General features: G+C 39.4%; 1 protein-coding gene across 1 annotated transcript; it reads left to right on the top strand.

The window, feature by feature from the left end:
* Positions 1-1,272: 1,272 nt before the first annotated feature.
* On the top strand, positions 1,273-1,644 carry LOC138898796 (uncharacterized). The gene has a single exon (XM_070184897.1). The coding sequence runs from the start codon at positions 1,273-1,275 to the stop codon at positions 1,642-1,644; it is 372 nt and encodes a 123-aa protein (XP_070040998.1).
* The last annotated feature ends 14,414 nt before the right edge of the window (positions 1,645-16,058 follow it).

The raw sequence follows: 16,058 nt of genomic DNA, 5'->3' as shown, positions 1-16,058 counted from the left end.
TTTACCATTTGGTCTGGGCTACGGACACCGACGCTGAGGAACCTACACTTGAGTCCGTGCCGGTTGTGAATGAATTTTCAGAGGCCTTTCCGAGTGAGCTCCATGGGATCCCAACAGACAGGGAGATTGATTTTGGGATTGATATGATGCCAGGCACGCAGCCTATATCTATTCAACCCTACGGAATGGTACTAACAGAATTGAAGGATCTAAAGGAACAATTGGAGGATTTGTTAGAGAAAAGTTTCATTTGTCTGAGTGTGTCGCCATGGGGCGCACTAGTTCTATTTGTAAGAAAGAAGGATAGGTTGCTAAGAATGTGTATTGACTATCGGCAACTCAACAAGGTTACAATAAAAAATGAGTACCCGCTACCAAGGATAGATGACTTGTTTGATCAATTGCAGGGTGCTAAGTACTTCTTCAAGATTGATTTAAGATCCAGGTATCACCAATTGAAGATCAGGGTGCAGGATATTCCGAAAATTGCATTCAGGACCTGGTATGGGCACTTTGAATTCCTGGTAATGTCTTTTGGGCTAACAAATGCCCGCGCAACTTTCATGGATTTTAGAATCGAGTCTTCAACCCTTTTCTTGACTCCTTCGTGATAGTGTTTATTGACAATATCCTTGTATATTCGCTAAGTCGAGAGAACCATGTCGATCATCTCAGGGAAGTTCTACATACCCTGTATCAGCACTAATTATATGCAAAGTTTTCGAAATATGAATTTTGGCTTGAATCTGTCACGTTCTTAGGTCATGTTGTCTCTAGAGAATGAATTAAGGTTGATCCTCAGAAGATTGCAGTTGTGAAGAATTGTCATAGACCTACTACCCTAACTGAGATTCATAGTTTCTTGGGCTTAACTGGATATTACAGGAAGTTTGTGGAGGGGTTCTCTACCCTTGCCTCTCCGTTGACTAAATTGACACAGAAGGCGGTTAAGTTCCAATGGTCAAATGCTTGAAATTGAGATTGACTACGGCACTAGTGTTGACTCTACTAAATGGTACAGATAGGTTTGTGGTATATTGCGACGCTTCAAGAATCGGACTTGGGTGTGTATTAATGCAACATGGCAGGGTGATAGCTTATGCTTCTAGGCAACTCCAGAATCATGAAAAGAACTATCCAACACAAGAGTTAGAGCTTGCAGTGGTGGTCATTGCATTGAAGATTTGGCATCATTAATTGTATGGGGTTCATCTGGATATATTCACAGACCATAAGAGCCTTTAATATATTTTCAATTAGAAGGAATTAAATATGAGGCAGAGAAGATGGCTTGAGTTAATCAAGGATTACGACATCGATATCCTATATCATTCGAGGAAGGCTAATGTTGTGGAGGATGCTCTTAGCCGGAAATCTATGGGTAGTTTGACTCACTTGGAGGCATATCAATGTCCGTTATCCAATGAGGTTCATCGGGTGGATAGTTTGGGAGTTCATCTTGCGGACTCTAGTGAAAGAGGGGTGATTGTGCAAAATAGGACTAAATCATCTCTTGTGGTAGAAGTCAAGGAGAAGCAATACAACGATCCATTGTTGGTACATTTAAAGGAGGGGATTCATAAATACAGGACCATGGCCTTTTCTCTTGGCGTGAATGATGGTACACTAAGGTACCAAGGGTGACTATGTGTTCCAAAAGTAGATGATCTCTGGGAAAGAATTATGACCGAGGCACACACTTTTAGGTATTCCGTGAACCCGGGCTCTACAAAGATGTATCATGATCTTAGGGAAGTCTACTGGTGGATTGTAGCGGACTTTGTGGCAAGATGTCAAAATTGTCAGCAAGTGAAGGCCGAGCACCAAAGGCCCGGTGGGTTGGCACAAAACATAGAAATTCAAATTTGGAACTAGAGATGATCAATATGGACTTTGTGGTGGTACTACCTGTCACGCCTCGCAAGTTCGACTTGATTTGGGTGATTGTGGACCGACTCATGAAATCACCACACTTCTTACTTGTTAAGGCTACCGACACAGCAAAATAGTATGCTCGGTTGTATATCAAGGAAATAGTCAGGTTGCATGGCACTCCAGTTTCTATTATCTCAGATCGAGGTGCACAATTCACGGCTTATTTTTGGAAGAAAGTTTAGCAAGGTTTGGGTACTCAGGTATATTTTAGTACAACTTTCCATCCACAGACCAACAGGCAAGCAGAGTGGACAATTCAGACGCTTGAGGATATGTTGCGCGCTTGTGTTCTTGACTTCAAGGGTAGCTGGGATGACCATTTGCCGCTCATAGAGTTTGTCTACAACAACAATTATCATGCTAGCATTCAGATGGCACCATTCGAGGCTTTATATGGTATGAGATGTAGATCTCCCATTGGGTGGTTCGAGATTATGGAAGCGGAGTTGATAGGGCCAGATATCGTGCATCAGGCTATGGAAAAGGTTAAGATCATTACAGAACGGTTGAAAACTAATCAGAGTCATCGGAAGTCCTATTCAGATGTATGTCATAGGGATTTGGAGTTCAAAGAAGATTATTGGGTATTATTTAAGGTTTCCCCTATGAAGGGTAAAATGCAGTTCAATAAGAAAGGGAAATTGAGTCTGAGGTATATGAGACAGTACAGAATCATTCAGAGGATTGGTCAGGTGGCTTACAGGCTAGAACTACCTCCAGAGATGTCTTTAGTGCACCCGGTGTTTCATGTATCCATGTTGAAGAAGGTGGTTGGAGATCCGTTGCTTATTGTTCCGGTTGAGACTATTGAGGTTAATGAAGAATTGACTTATGAAGAAATTTCAGCCGCCATTATTGATAAGCAAGTTCGTAAGTTGAGAAATAAGGAAATTGCCTCCGGGAAAGTACTATGGCGGAACCAACAGGTTGAAGAGGCCACCTGGGAGGCCGAGGAAGAATTGAAGAAGAAATACCCTCATTTGTTGGAATAAGCATGTATTTATAAAGTTGTGTGTCTATGAAAATGCTAAGAGCTTACCTTCTATGAATTATGTATCAATTGTATAGTTTATGTTAAGGGTTTTCCTTTTTGGCGATATACTGCTCGTAAGGCTATAGTTGCCATTGTTTTTATGTTATGTTGCGTCATTTGTTCATGTATATGTTGTTAAAGTAAGTTTCTGTGATTCTCTGACAGGTGGTTAGGCCCAGTTACAGGGGAAACTCTGGTGAAAACTTTGGAAATTTGGGGGAGTTAGTCAAAAGTTTGGAACTGTTGGTGTGTGTTATAGCAGTTGGATCACATTGGTTTCTAATGGTAGATTTTGGCCCTCATCCGAGGACGAATGATCTTAAGCGGGGAGGATAAAAGGCCCCGTAAAATTTTGCCTAAAACCTGGGGTTTCATGGTGCCGATGTGGACTTATGTGTTGATGATTGTAGAGATATGTGGGCCTGCTGGATTGGCTCATCATGAACTGACCTCTGCCCCTAGACGGGGCACCACTGAATCCTCCCGAATGCCGAGGCCTCTTCTCCCCCGTCGTATACAATTAGCTTTGTCTGCGGATACCCTCGATCCTCCAAGCTATCTCTATAACCTGCTTATAAAAAGTCACATCTCAACCTCTCGGGCCATAGTAACCTAGATACCTTCATGAAATCCCGCAATAAATCTTCGCACTCTCTCTGCATTGGTAGGGAGTATCATAAGTACATGGCGAGACAATTCACATAATCTCGCCTCGTAATTGGTCACAAACGCTGACCCTGCTAGAGCCGCACGATTTGACCTCGTAGCACTTTCCTCTGAGAGGGTGGAATATACCTATCTAGAAAGAGGCGTGTGAACTGGTCCCAAGTTAAGGGAGGTGAATTTGCTGGCCTGCTGCAAAGATAGGACTGCCACCATCTACGGGCCCTGCCCTCCAACTGAAATGAAGTGAAGTCCACCCCTTTGAACTTCAATACTCCCATGTTGTGTACCATGTCCCTACAATGATAAAAAAAGTCAGGTGGGTCCTCATGCCACTCACCACCAAAGACAGGAGGATGAAACATGGTCCATTTTTCCAGCTGCTTCTTCTTTTTAACGGTCACGGTTGGTATGGGCTCTAGCATAACCGCTGCAACTGGCTGGGCCCCGCCCATAAGTAGTCCACCCGGGGTCTAACAAAATGCAGCAACGTGCCTTAGAGCCTGAGCTGTAGGAGTCTGTGCTCCCCCTCCCACCTGAGATGTGGCTAGGTCCACATCATAAGGTCCATGACCTCCTAAAATCCCGGTGCAGTCATAAAATCTGACGGGGCTGGCTCAGCTGCAGGCCCCTCGTCCTGCTACTCAATGACATGATCTTCCACTAGATCCACTGGTGGTACAATGGGGGTAACTCTAGGATGCCCTCATCTTCTAACATGAGTTGGAGCACTCCCTCGGCCTCTGCCTCAACCTCTAGCAGCAGGGGAAGCAACTCCTCTATCGTCGGGTACATCGACTGTGCGCGTTCTCACCATCTGTGGGAGATTAAGAGCAAGATACTTAGCACAACATCAACTGCACGATGGGAGATGAAGAAAGAGAAGTTTCCTAACACCCTATAGCCTCTTGAATATGAGTACAGATGTCTCCGCACCGATCCGCAAGACTCTATTAGGCTTGCTCATGACTTGTGAGACCAATGTAAACCTAGTGCTCTAATACCAAGCTATCACGGCCCAATTCCCACTATAGGTTGTGATTGCGCCCAATGTCGTCGCCAAGCTAGCCAATAGTGAACTATCCATTTAATTATTCATTTTTTTGCAAAATCCACTATGCAAGGTGCCTAGGGCTAGTTTTTATATATATCTAACATAAAAAACACAATGACGTGAAGTCTTATAACATGTACGAAATAAAATTTGACAAACACATAATCCCAATTACCAAAGTTGAGTGTGATACTCAACACTGATAGTACATGATGTATTCTAATAAAGTTGATAAAATAAGATATAAACATTAGCCAGCCTACTCTGTCACACTTGAAGACCATCGCTGATGTCCTTTCTTTGCATAATTGGTCGCAATTTATTTGCAAAATTGGCCACATTTCCAGTTTTTCAGCTTGGTTTCCCCTTATGCACTTTGATGCCCTCAAAATGATCCCATGAGGTACTCTCCCTTGAATTTGTGATTATGTATGCAATAAGAATCCATCCAGTTCTTAATGATCTCCTATGTTGTATCTTAAATGGGTGAACACCTGCAACTTTATGAAAATTAACATTGTCATATGCAAATGTCAGTGCCTCCACTGTTCAGCGATGGACGAACACAACCTTTTTGCACCAGCTTGCATGAGACCTCCTAGTATAATCTGCTACCATCTTTACATGAACCTTATCCTGAGTTATTGTATTAATGAAATACATTGAGGTTTGAATCCACAATGCATCAATAAGCTCCATATTTGCTCTCAAAAGCTTTGGCCTTTTTTTGTTATAGGTATTTAACAAGTTCAGAAGATAAACTATCAGTTAATGATGTTGCCAAGGTAGATGTTTTTCTTTGACTTTCAAGATATTGCATATAAAGAGAAAGATATCCAATCCTCTTGGCCGGCCGAGAGTGTTATGTAAAAAGGACCAAGGAGGATCTTATCCTAAAAGAGAAGGAGGAGTAGGAGTTAGATTTAGGGGCGGAATCAAAGCAAAGAAATGCCTATGCATCAAGTGGTCATGGATGCTGCTATCATTCAAGTCGACAACTAGAGTAGTATGGTGTTCTAAGATGATCGTAGACCTTCGATAGGTGAAGGCCAAAAAATCAATTCCAGTTCCTTGTACGAAGTGTATAAGCATTTTCCTAGGATTGTCAAAAGTAAAGCACTGCCCATCTCTCCTAGCTAAATTTATGCTTGTGCCTACCATTGGCCACCTATCCTGGAAATGAGCAACAATTTCTAATACCTCCCTAAGGACTCGAGCATAGAAATATAAGTGATCTTCATTACTACATTCCACCTCCTTCATCCCCATATAGAACTACCCTATCATCTTTGACGACATCCCTAATCTCGTGCAACCTTAACCCTCGGGTATGGACATTGTAATTTGTCATTATTGACAATTCTTTGACCTAGTGAGTCAAGCTCAGCAAAACAATGAGCTTCAATGTCTCCCATATCTAGGGCATAATTAGCTAAATGGTCAGCCAAGTAATTTCCCTCCATAATAATATGCGAAAACCTCACGTTACATCTTGCCATAATACTTGTTATCTCCTCAATATGCTCAGCAATAGCCCATGGGACAGCCCAACTTCCTTTAATTGCATTCTTCAACAATAGCGAGTGTGTTTGCATCATTATGTGTGTATAGCCCGAACCTTCATAGTACTTCAGTGCCTCAAGAATCTCTAAAGCCTCTGCCTCATTATTGGTTGTATCATGTATGTAAGGCCCCGTAAATGTTTACCTAAAACTCAGGGTTTCGTGGTACCAAAGTGGACTTATGTGTTGATGATTGTAGAGATTCTTCGCGGCGAGGTTGCTCGCTGCGGTTCGGATTTTTTGGGTTGAACAGTGCGTTGGGGAGTTGAAGAAAATGTTTTTGAAGTGCAGGGCATTTCTGCGGTCGCAGAACTGATTTGCGGACAACATATCTGCCGCAAACTGAAGCAGAAATTTGGGCAAATATTTTGGACCATTATGCAGCTGCATAATCATTTCACTGGCCGCACAACTCATCGCAGATCCAACACAAAAATTGTCGCAGGGAAGTTCTGTTAGGTCTGCGAACCGCAGACTGGTCGCAGAGTGACGCAAGAGTGCCCAGTTCCGGATGGCCATTATGCAGTCCATTTTGCGGACTACATAAGCATTATGCGGTCGCATATGCGATCGCAGATCTGCATCTGGGCTTCATTTATTCTAATTTTTGACCCGACCCTATTTCGATATGTTGAAGCAAATGGCCACTTTTGAAGCAACAATCTGATATTTCAAGAGAGAGGGATTACCATAGAGTGAGAGGGGAAGTTCCTAAGCTTATTAATCATTACCTCTTGCTCAAAGTTGAAGAATTCACAAGATAATTCACTAGGTCTTCATCCTAGAGGTAAGATTCTTCTCCCTAGCCCTCAATTTCATGATTTTACTGAAAATAGATAATGAGAAAAGCAATTCATGGGTGTGGGAGTTTTTCATTATGCATGCATGTACTATCAAGGGTTGGGGAAAGAATGTTGATCTAAATTGGGTAGACTTTGGGTAGTGGGATGGAGGAATCCACCATAGGAGAACCTTGAAATCATAATACCCACCTAGTATTTGATAAAATACTCAAATGAGCCGGAACTATAAACTCTCTCCTAATTTGTGTTCAATTTTGCTATATATCTAAATAGATCGAAGAGGCTAAGAATTCTGGAACATTGTAGTAATTTAAAAATCTTGAGGCGAGGTATGTTGGCTAAGCGCATCTCTTAGAATTGATCCCCACAATATCCTTGTAAGTCCCGAGTTGTTCACTATGAGTTGATTATTCCGAATAAGCCTTGTGTCGAAAGATATATGTTCAATATGTATTCCAATGTTCTTGTTATGTTATAATCTATTTGAAAATGTTCTCAAAGCATGGGTTGCATATCCAAATGATTTTTTTAAGTCGTGATTCAAATGAAGGCTATTATGCCAAATTGTGTAAGAAATCTCAATGTGTTTAATATTCTTATTTGCTCAATATGTAGACTTAAAGTTTTTAATAGAAATGCTATGTTGTTGATGATTCCTGATAATGTTTGAAAATGAAATAGATGAATATAAAATATGAAATATTGTGTTATGGCCATCGGTGCCAATGAACTGAATGATGTATAAAAGTTAATGAAATGAGTTGTCAATCCTTTAAATAAATAAACACCCTTGGAGTATCGTTAGTCACCGAGGAAGGGTAGGTTGAAATAACCTAACCCCAAAAATATATGTGCCGGCGTAGGAGTTAATTGTGATTGTACTCCTTTATTGTGATGAGATGATTTCTATAAAGGGTGATGTTGATCCACATGGCATTGTGGTAAGACAGACTAGCCGATCATGTCGTGATCGGATGCCATGCCTCATACATGGTGGTGATTGTGCTTGAGATTACGGTTAAAACAATGATTGAGACTAAGATAATGATTGTGATTGTGGTTGATGTCTTTGGGTGAGACGGCCTAGCCGATCGGGCCGTGATCGGACTCTGTGCTCAAGATCTTTGTGGATCTCCCAAACTTAATATATTAAAATTTACTTGAAAACTTATCTTGCTCTTAACTTGATGTTTTGGTATTGTTTGAGGCTCCCATTGATTTTATGATTGTCCTTCCTTGTGTTACCATTCGTTCTCTTTGGAGGGTATTTAGTCATTCATACTAGTACTATTCCATATGTACTAACATCCCTTTTTTCAGGGGCGCTGCATCTGTAATGGATGCAGATGGTTCCCCATCAGGTGGCAGTGATCAATGATATCAGTACACCCTCTTCTCAGCAGATTTGGTGAGCCCTACTTCATTCGGGGCCGTGTATCTTTTATCCCACGTGTATTATGTTTTGAGGTATAATAGGGGCCTTGTTGTCGGCGTTATCATAGTATTTTGTGTACGTAGAGGCTCCGTAGACACAGTGTGGGTTGTATATGGGTGTTGGAAAAGTCAAACTAGCCTTGTTATATTTGAATCACTTGTGCCCTTTAACTATGATTGTGTATGTATTTTGAGACTATAAAATGAAGTGACTAATGGTAATGAAATTGGCATTGTTCATGGAATCCATTCAATGTTTAATTAATGATATGAATGTATCTTCTCTTTATTCATGGGCGCGTTGGGTAGAAGGCATTGTAAAGGCTTGCTTGACCGGGGTATCTTAGTTGAGCGCCGGTCGCGCTCCCCAAGGTCGAGGCGTGACAATGTATCAACTTTTCATATGCAAACCTTAAATATCCTTCCTCCTAGTGACATTACGCACGAGTTATGCTGAAGTCGTACGGATCGATCCATAATAATCGTGTACATACACTACCTAGGTCGTACAACCTAATCTATAGATACATCTCATTATATATAAATATTGTTGAGGCATTCGGCCTGATCCACATGAATAGAGAAACTGTTCGAACTACCGAACATACTGTTACAACACCAAAATAAGCATATAAAGGAACATAAATTTTCTACTAATAATCGAATATTCTACCAAAACTCAAAGTAACGAAGCTTGGTCTAACATAATCTCTAATCAAATTTCATTTATTAATACAAGTAATTAAACTAACAAGTTGGGTTCAAATAGTACAAGTATTGCATAATAAAGTCATATGTCTACCTGGACATAACATGATTTTAGCTACGTACAGACTCTCGTCACTTCGTGCATACGTAGCACCCACAATTATTAACAATTAACAATTCAAACACCTATAGGGTTAACTCCTTCTTAAAAGGTTAGGCAAGAGACTTACCTCATTTCCAAGCCCTCTTCCTAGTCCTCAAATCTCACTATTAGCCTTAAGTTGGTGTTGGGCAATCTGAAACTAGCCAAAGTTCGTACATACTAATCAATATGTGCATAAAAGTTCATAATTTAACTATATATAATTACCCAACCAAATTTGGAAAATTTCTAAAAGTCACCCCGGGCCAACGTGCCCGTATTCCAAAAATATTTGTAGATAAATGTTACCCATAACCTTACGAACTCTAATATATTATTTCTACTCTATTCCATAATAATTTTCGTAGTCTAATTTCATTTTTACGAAAACCTGGGTTTCTCAATAAAATCCTATAATTTCCACAATTTATGTGTTAAAATCTACCCATAATCTATGTATTAAACTCACATCAAGTAGAAATCACTTATCTTAAAATGCTAGGTAAAATTCCATCTCCACGAGCTCTAAATTCGGCCAACCCAAAGTGAAATGAGAGGCTTATCACGATCCCGATTTAAAACATGTTTCTGTCCAGTGATCCCATCTTCACGATCCGGAGAGGCTTATCACGATCGCGAAGGCAAAAATCTTCCATCGCCCAAAAATGCTCTTCGCGAACGTGACATGGCCATCACAAACGAGGTCAGCCAATCGCGAACACGAAGAGTAATGAACAACTTCCTAGGCCCAGCTCCCCCCTTCTACGCGAACATGATACAACCATCGCTAACGCGACGACTATTAGTCTCTAGCCTTCGTGAACTATCGCAAATGCGAAACACTAAATTCCCCAGCCCAAATTCCTTCATCACGAACGCGAGGCCTTCTTTGCGTTCGCGAAGAAGGAAACTAGAATAGCAAATTGCAGAAATTTGAACTTACCTCCAGGTGGTCCGAAACTCACCCGAGCCGCCCGGGACCCCCCGTCCAACTGCACCAACAGGTTCATAAGCATAATAGGAACCTGTTCGAAACCTCGTAACACAAAAAACAACATCAAAACTAAGAATTTCACCCTAAATCTAAGTTGACCAACTTATGAACATCAAACGTCTTCAACTAGCTCTGAACGCAACAAATCATACTTAGGAAACTTGGAATGACGCCAAATTTTGCGTGCAAGTCATAAATCGCCATACGGACCTATTACCAGGCTTAGAATCTCAAATGAACATCGATAACACCAAATCCTACATCAAACCATATTTAAGAAACTCTAAAACCCTCAAGGCACCAACGTTCAACATTAAGCGCTGAAACTCTCCCGAATCACCCAAAACTCGATCCGAACACACGCCCAAGTCAAACATCATCATATGAACCTATTGGAACCATAAAATCCCAATTTTGAGTCATTTACCCAAAATGTTGACTTAAGTCAAAGTTGGCCACCTTAGGCCACTATTAAGGAACTAAGTATTCGATTTCAACCCGAACCCTTCCAAAGTCAAACCAACCATCCCCGCAAGTCATAAAATAGTAAAAGAACATATGAGGAGTCTTAAATAGGGGAACATGGATATAGAAAGTAAAATGACCGATCAGGTTGTTATATTGACGATCTTATTATTCGCTCTATCATTCATTGTCAAGTTTATTCTCACATGCTTTAATTGAAGTTGTTATTACATGTTCTCATTTCCCTTTTCAAGGTTTCCTTATGTGTATTTATTTGTAGTTGTTGCTACATGTTATTCTTTTCATTGTTGAGTTATTCTCATGTATTTAGTCATGGTTTCTATTTCATCCTATCTCTTTTATTGTTAAGCTTATGTTATGCATTAGAATTGGAAGATGTCGTTATTTCTTGTTCATTTGTTGTTATTGAGATTATTGCACACATTTTGGTTAAACTGCGAGCTATGTGTTTTAGTAACATTGGTATTGTTGATTTGGCATGTGTGGTGCAGTTGATTATTATGTTGTGATATTGATACACATGCAATGGTATAAGGGTCGGCATTGAAATGCATATGGAAAGATAAGGTGGGATTTATACACGTGTTGCTAGTAAGGGAATTACGTGAAGCAACGCGGTGAGACAAGGGGGCTAAACCGCTTGTAGCTATTTCGGGAAAAATATTTTTTAAAATAAATGCAAGGCTCACGTTGTGATATAAGGAAGATTGTGATTGTGACTTGTGAAATGAGAATGTGAAGTGTGGTACCTTGGTTGTGATTCTTGTTGTACATTCTATGTTCAAAAGTCTTGTTGTTTGAATGGTTATTAATTTTCCTTCACTGTTTTACTTGCATTTTCACGGTACCTGATCACTTGTTGTTCCTATCACATGTTTACTCTTTGTTGCCTTTATTTCCTTAATTTAGTAGTTAGCCTTATATCATTGTACTGCTCTGTTGTCTTTTATTTCTTGTCTTCCGTTTTTATATTATATTATATTCAGTTCAGGTTTCTTTTGTCTAGTAAGATTCTTAATTTGGCCTTATCACTACTCTTTTGAGGTTAGGCTTGATACTTACTGTGTACTGTTGTGGTGTACTCATGCTATGCTTATGCATATTTTTGTGCAGATCCAGGTACATCTTTTGTGCCAGACGCTAGTGAGTGGACCACGTTTCTTCAGGAGACATCAAGGTATACCTGCTTGGCACTCACAAGCCTCAAAGTCACCTTCTTCTATTACTTTACTACTGTTTATATTTATTTCAAACATAGTTGTATTTAGAGATTATTAGTGCATTCTCTGTAGAGCTTATGACTCAGTTCCACCGGTTTTGGGAATTTTGTGATTGTTAGTCAGAATTGATGCTATCATGAGATTTGCTAGTTATATTTTATATCAAAATCATTATTTCTATTAAATTCTCTTGAATGTTAGGCTTACCTAGTCTTCGAGACTAGGTGCCATCACGACATCCTAAGGTGGGAATTTCGGGTCGAGACATACAATCAACACAATTCTACTCAAATTAATGTGAAGCCAATAACTGAAATAACTGAAAAATTTATACAACTTTCCAAGGACTGGTACTACAAGTCACGAGCCACTATAATTTTAGATTTACAAGATGGTATGAAGAATAAATACAGTATATGTTTGAAGTTTTTTTTAAGTTCTAACTATCATGTGTTGACACTCAATTTTGACCCTCCATATTTAAAAATTAACTTCTCCATGCTTCCTAGTTAAAAGTGATAAAATATAGTTTCTTGCATATTATTTAGCTTTATTGCAATCTATTAATAATTATTCCTATTTTTACAAAATATAGAAACTTATATCATTTTATTGCAATTAGTTAAATACTACCATTTTTGTGCATTATTTCTAAATTTCATATAATTTATTGATAATTATCCTATTTTTTAAATATTAGGATATTCTATCAATTTATTGTCCTTTAAGTAATAAAAAAGATAATTATTACAATATTATTGTAGTAGTTGACATTTAAATAAATACTACAAAATTTCTTAAATAAATAAATATTTTTCAATACTTACAACATAGTCTATTTAATTGCCAAGAAGCCAGTAAAATTTATTTCAAAAGTACGGATAGAATCCAGTAAAATCTAGTGTCCCGTCAACGCTTGATGTGACTAGGCATTCAATGTGACTAGACATCTGGTGTGACTTTGATATGACATGACCTTTGACTTGACTTAAATTGATGTTTATACACTGGGTAATAACCATAGGAAATATTAAAAAGTAATGATAACCTTTTACATATAATTGGTAAAAGGGTGGTTTGTATTTTAATATAAATAAAGGGGGATTGGAAAAAAACCATATTTGTTTTGTTCTTCTCCTCCCTCTCAAAAGAGGAATAGCCGCACCTCCATCTCATTGTCTCTCATTTTTTAGAGTGATGTTTTTAACTTCAATACCACACAAGAGGATGGGTGATTTGTGTGGTACCCAATTTTTCGCCTAAACTGATTATAGAAGGACCGGGTTCTTCTATGTGTTCCTTAACCTACTATTGCTGAAACAGTAAATGCGGAAAGTAAAGAACACAAGTATTTTACGTGGAAAATACCTGGCTCAAAAGGTAAAAAAAACCACGACCTACTTCCCAATAGGATTTTCCCAAACTCTTCCACTAAATCACTAAGCCAAAAACTGCATTTACAAAACACTTTAACAGCCTCTAACTGTTGCGACAACTTCAAGTTAACTCTAACTTGAATACTCTGAGTACCTATTACAATTGCCTCTAGATAAAGCTGAAAGGTACAATATGAAAACACCTACTATAATTGAACTAGAATAAAAGACAGACACTTGGAGCTGGTTCTTCTATCTGGTTCATGTAGCTTCAGGTTTGCACACTTGAATCACACACGAATTGCTTGAAAAATGCCTTGCTATTTTGCTCTCAATTCCCGTTTAACTTCTGCTTTTGTGCATCACCTGTAGAATGAGAACATCCTGCGATTTATAGAGTTAGTAGAGTAGAAAATAACTAGAGTTTTAATGCTATTCTTCCTTGGTGGAAGAGTTCTAGTTGATTTCAACTTGTAACTCCATCCTTATCTTGGATAGTGTTATATTTGATTAAGAAGTCCTTCTCCTTATCAATTATGAAACCTTTTCAATCAGGAGATATCAATTATACCAAGTTAAGCTTATCTCTTTTACGTGCATCCCACATGTTTGAATCTGCCCATGTCTATGCACACAAGGGATGTACCCGGTTCATGCTTGAGCTTCCTTTGTCAATCTTCAAAACTAACCTTCACTTGGGCCAAAAAATTCTCCCTTTTTGATGATGACAAACCATGTACTTTTCATATACTCGACATAAATATAATGTTAGAAATATTTTTCTTTTTAATCACTTATCAAGAAGTACCAGGTACATTAGGTTATAAACATCACTGTTCAAAGTGTAAAGCACAACCTTTTTTTTCCTTTTGGCATCATCAAAAAGTTGCATAAAAAATGTGCGATGCCCATATTTTAAAACTTACTCATGGCCACTGGGGCTACTTCAAATGCAATCATGAATTAATCATCATAGATCAAGCTAAGAATTATAATCATCAAAGAAATATAAACAAACAGTTAGAGCAAAATACAGTGAATTACATTGATGATTGATAAGATTCTACCACAAAGCATAAGAAGAAATAAAAACATTGGAAACATGACCAAAAGAAACAAAAAATACCAAACTGGGTCACTGGTTGATCTACACTAGGCTAGGAGGCTTAAGACTGGGTGCTTGGTTGTTTGGCTTGGAGGAGTTTCAGCATATCTTGAAGAATGCCATCATTTTTCTCCTTTTCTCTTGCCAGCTCAGTTCTGAGAGCATCTCTCTTAGTCTCCACCTCAGCCAACCTTTTCTTCAGCCTCTCAATCTCAGCATCCTTTGCCCCACTCTCCTGCACCAAGGGCCCGACCTTGCTATTTATTGGTACCTTCTTGGATGAAGCAGGTTCATTAGGAGTGGCATGGACCTCATAGTCACAAGTAATAAGAGTATTTGCCCCAAAGTGATCTTTGCTTGTAGCCAACTCCCACTTCATTAGAGGCATCTTAAAATGTGCAAGCATAGTTGTGAGAATGAAGGCATAGGGAATGACATGAGTCTTGGAGCCATTTATAACCCTATCAAGAAGCTGGATTATAAATCCAGGCCAATTGATCTGCCTCCCACTATCCAAACATTCCATCAGAACCAAGTCCATGAATGTGTCTCCTTTCCTGCGTAGGCAGAACACACTTGTTGACGAATTCGAGCAACACCTTGTGGGATGGCTTCATCTCACTCTTGTACACAGCCTTGAGCTCAAGTTCCTCCTCATTTTCACTGAATTGTCTAGTAATGGACATGGCAGTAGGAAGGGTTTCTAGGCTTGGACACTTAAGCTTTGTGTAGTCATTGTACCCCTCAGCAGGTACACTTAGAATTTCGCCCAACTCCTTCACATTGAAAGAGATTTGCACCCCTTTCACCAAGCTGGTAACCTGTCCATCCTTCACTGTAGCATTTGCCATAAATTCAACAATTTCACTCATGGCCAACCTGCCATCCATCGGAAGGATCATCTCCTTCCAGCCTTGCAATTCCAATTTCTCCAACAGTAGCACCATCCCTTCCTCCTCCAAATCCCTGAGGAGTCTACCCTTCAGAATTGTCCTCTTGCCAAACTTGGCCATCTTGTCCTTCTCAGTATCTGAATCATATTCCTCTTCCTATTCCTCTCCACTCCATTCTTCTTCCTCAACAATTTTCACTTATTTTGTCTTCACAGTAGACCTGGTCCTTTTTGCTAGGGTGGATGGTTCAGCAGACTTTGACACAGAGATAGACTTCTTAGTGGAAGTCTTGGATTTCTTGGGTTTGGGAGTATGAACCTCCACTTTTTGAATCACATCTTTATCTTGATGGACCAGTTCTATCTCATCAACATCAACAGGCTCAACCATCTTCTTCTTCCCTTTTGCAACCACTTTTCTTTCGCTTTTTTCTAAGTTTTTTTGCAAATCTGCCTCATTCTACTTTACTTGGCTTCTTGTGGCTCTTCCTCTTGAGGGAGGATTTTCAGCAGAATCAAAAGGAGAAACCTTCCTTTTCTTGTTAGCCCTAGCAGAGCCAGGTATCTTAGCCTTGGAAGTTCTCTTCTTTTTTGGGTTATAGCTCTCACTCACATTCTTCAATAGGTATACGAGGGTTTCTTCTACTAATG

Source organism: Nicotiana tomentosiformis, chromosome 9 (assembly GCF_000390325.3).
Source record: "Nicotiana tomentosiformis chromosome 9, ASM39032v3, whole genome shotgun sequence".
In the NCBI taxonomy this organism is placed as follows: Eukaryota; Viridiplantae; Streptophyta; class Magnoliopsida; order Solanales; family Solanaceae; genus Nicotiana; species Nicotiana tomentosiformis.
The sequence above is the reverse complement of the archived record's forward strand: the minus strand, read 5'-3'. Positions and strand labels throughout refer to the sequence as shown.

Bases quoted from the DNA above. Each gene is read 5' to 3' on its own strand.
- LOC138898796 (XM_070184897.1), top strand. From the start codon at position 1,273: ATGAGGCAGAGAAGATGGCTTGAGTTAATCAAGGATTACGACATCGAT.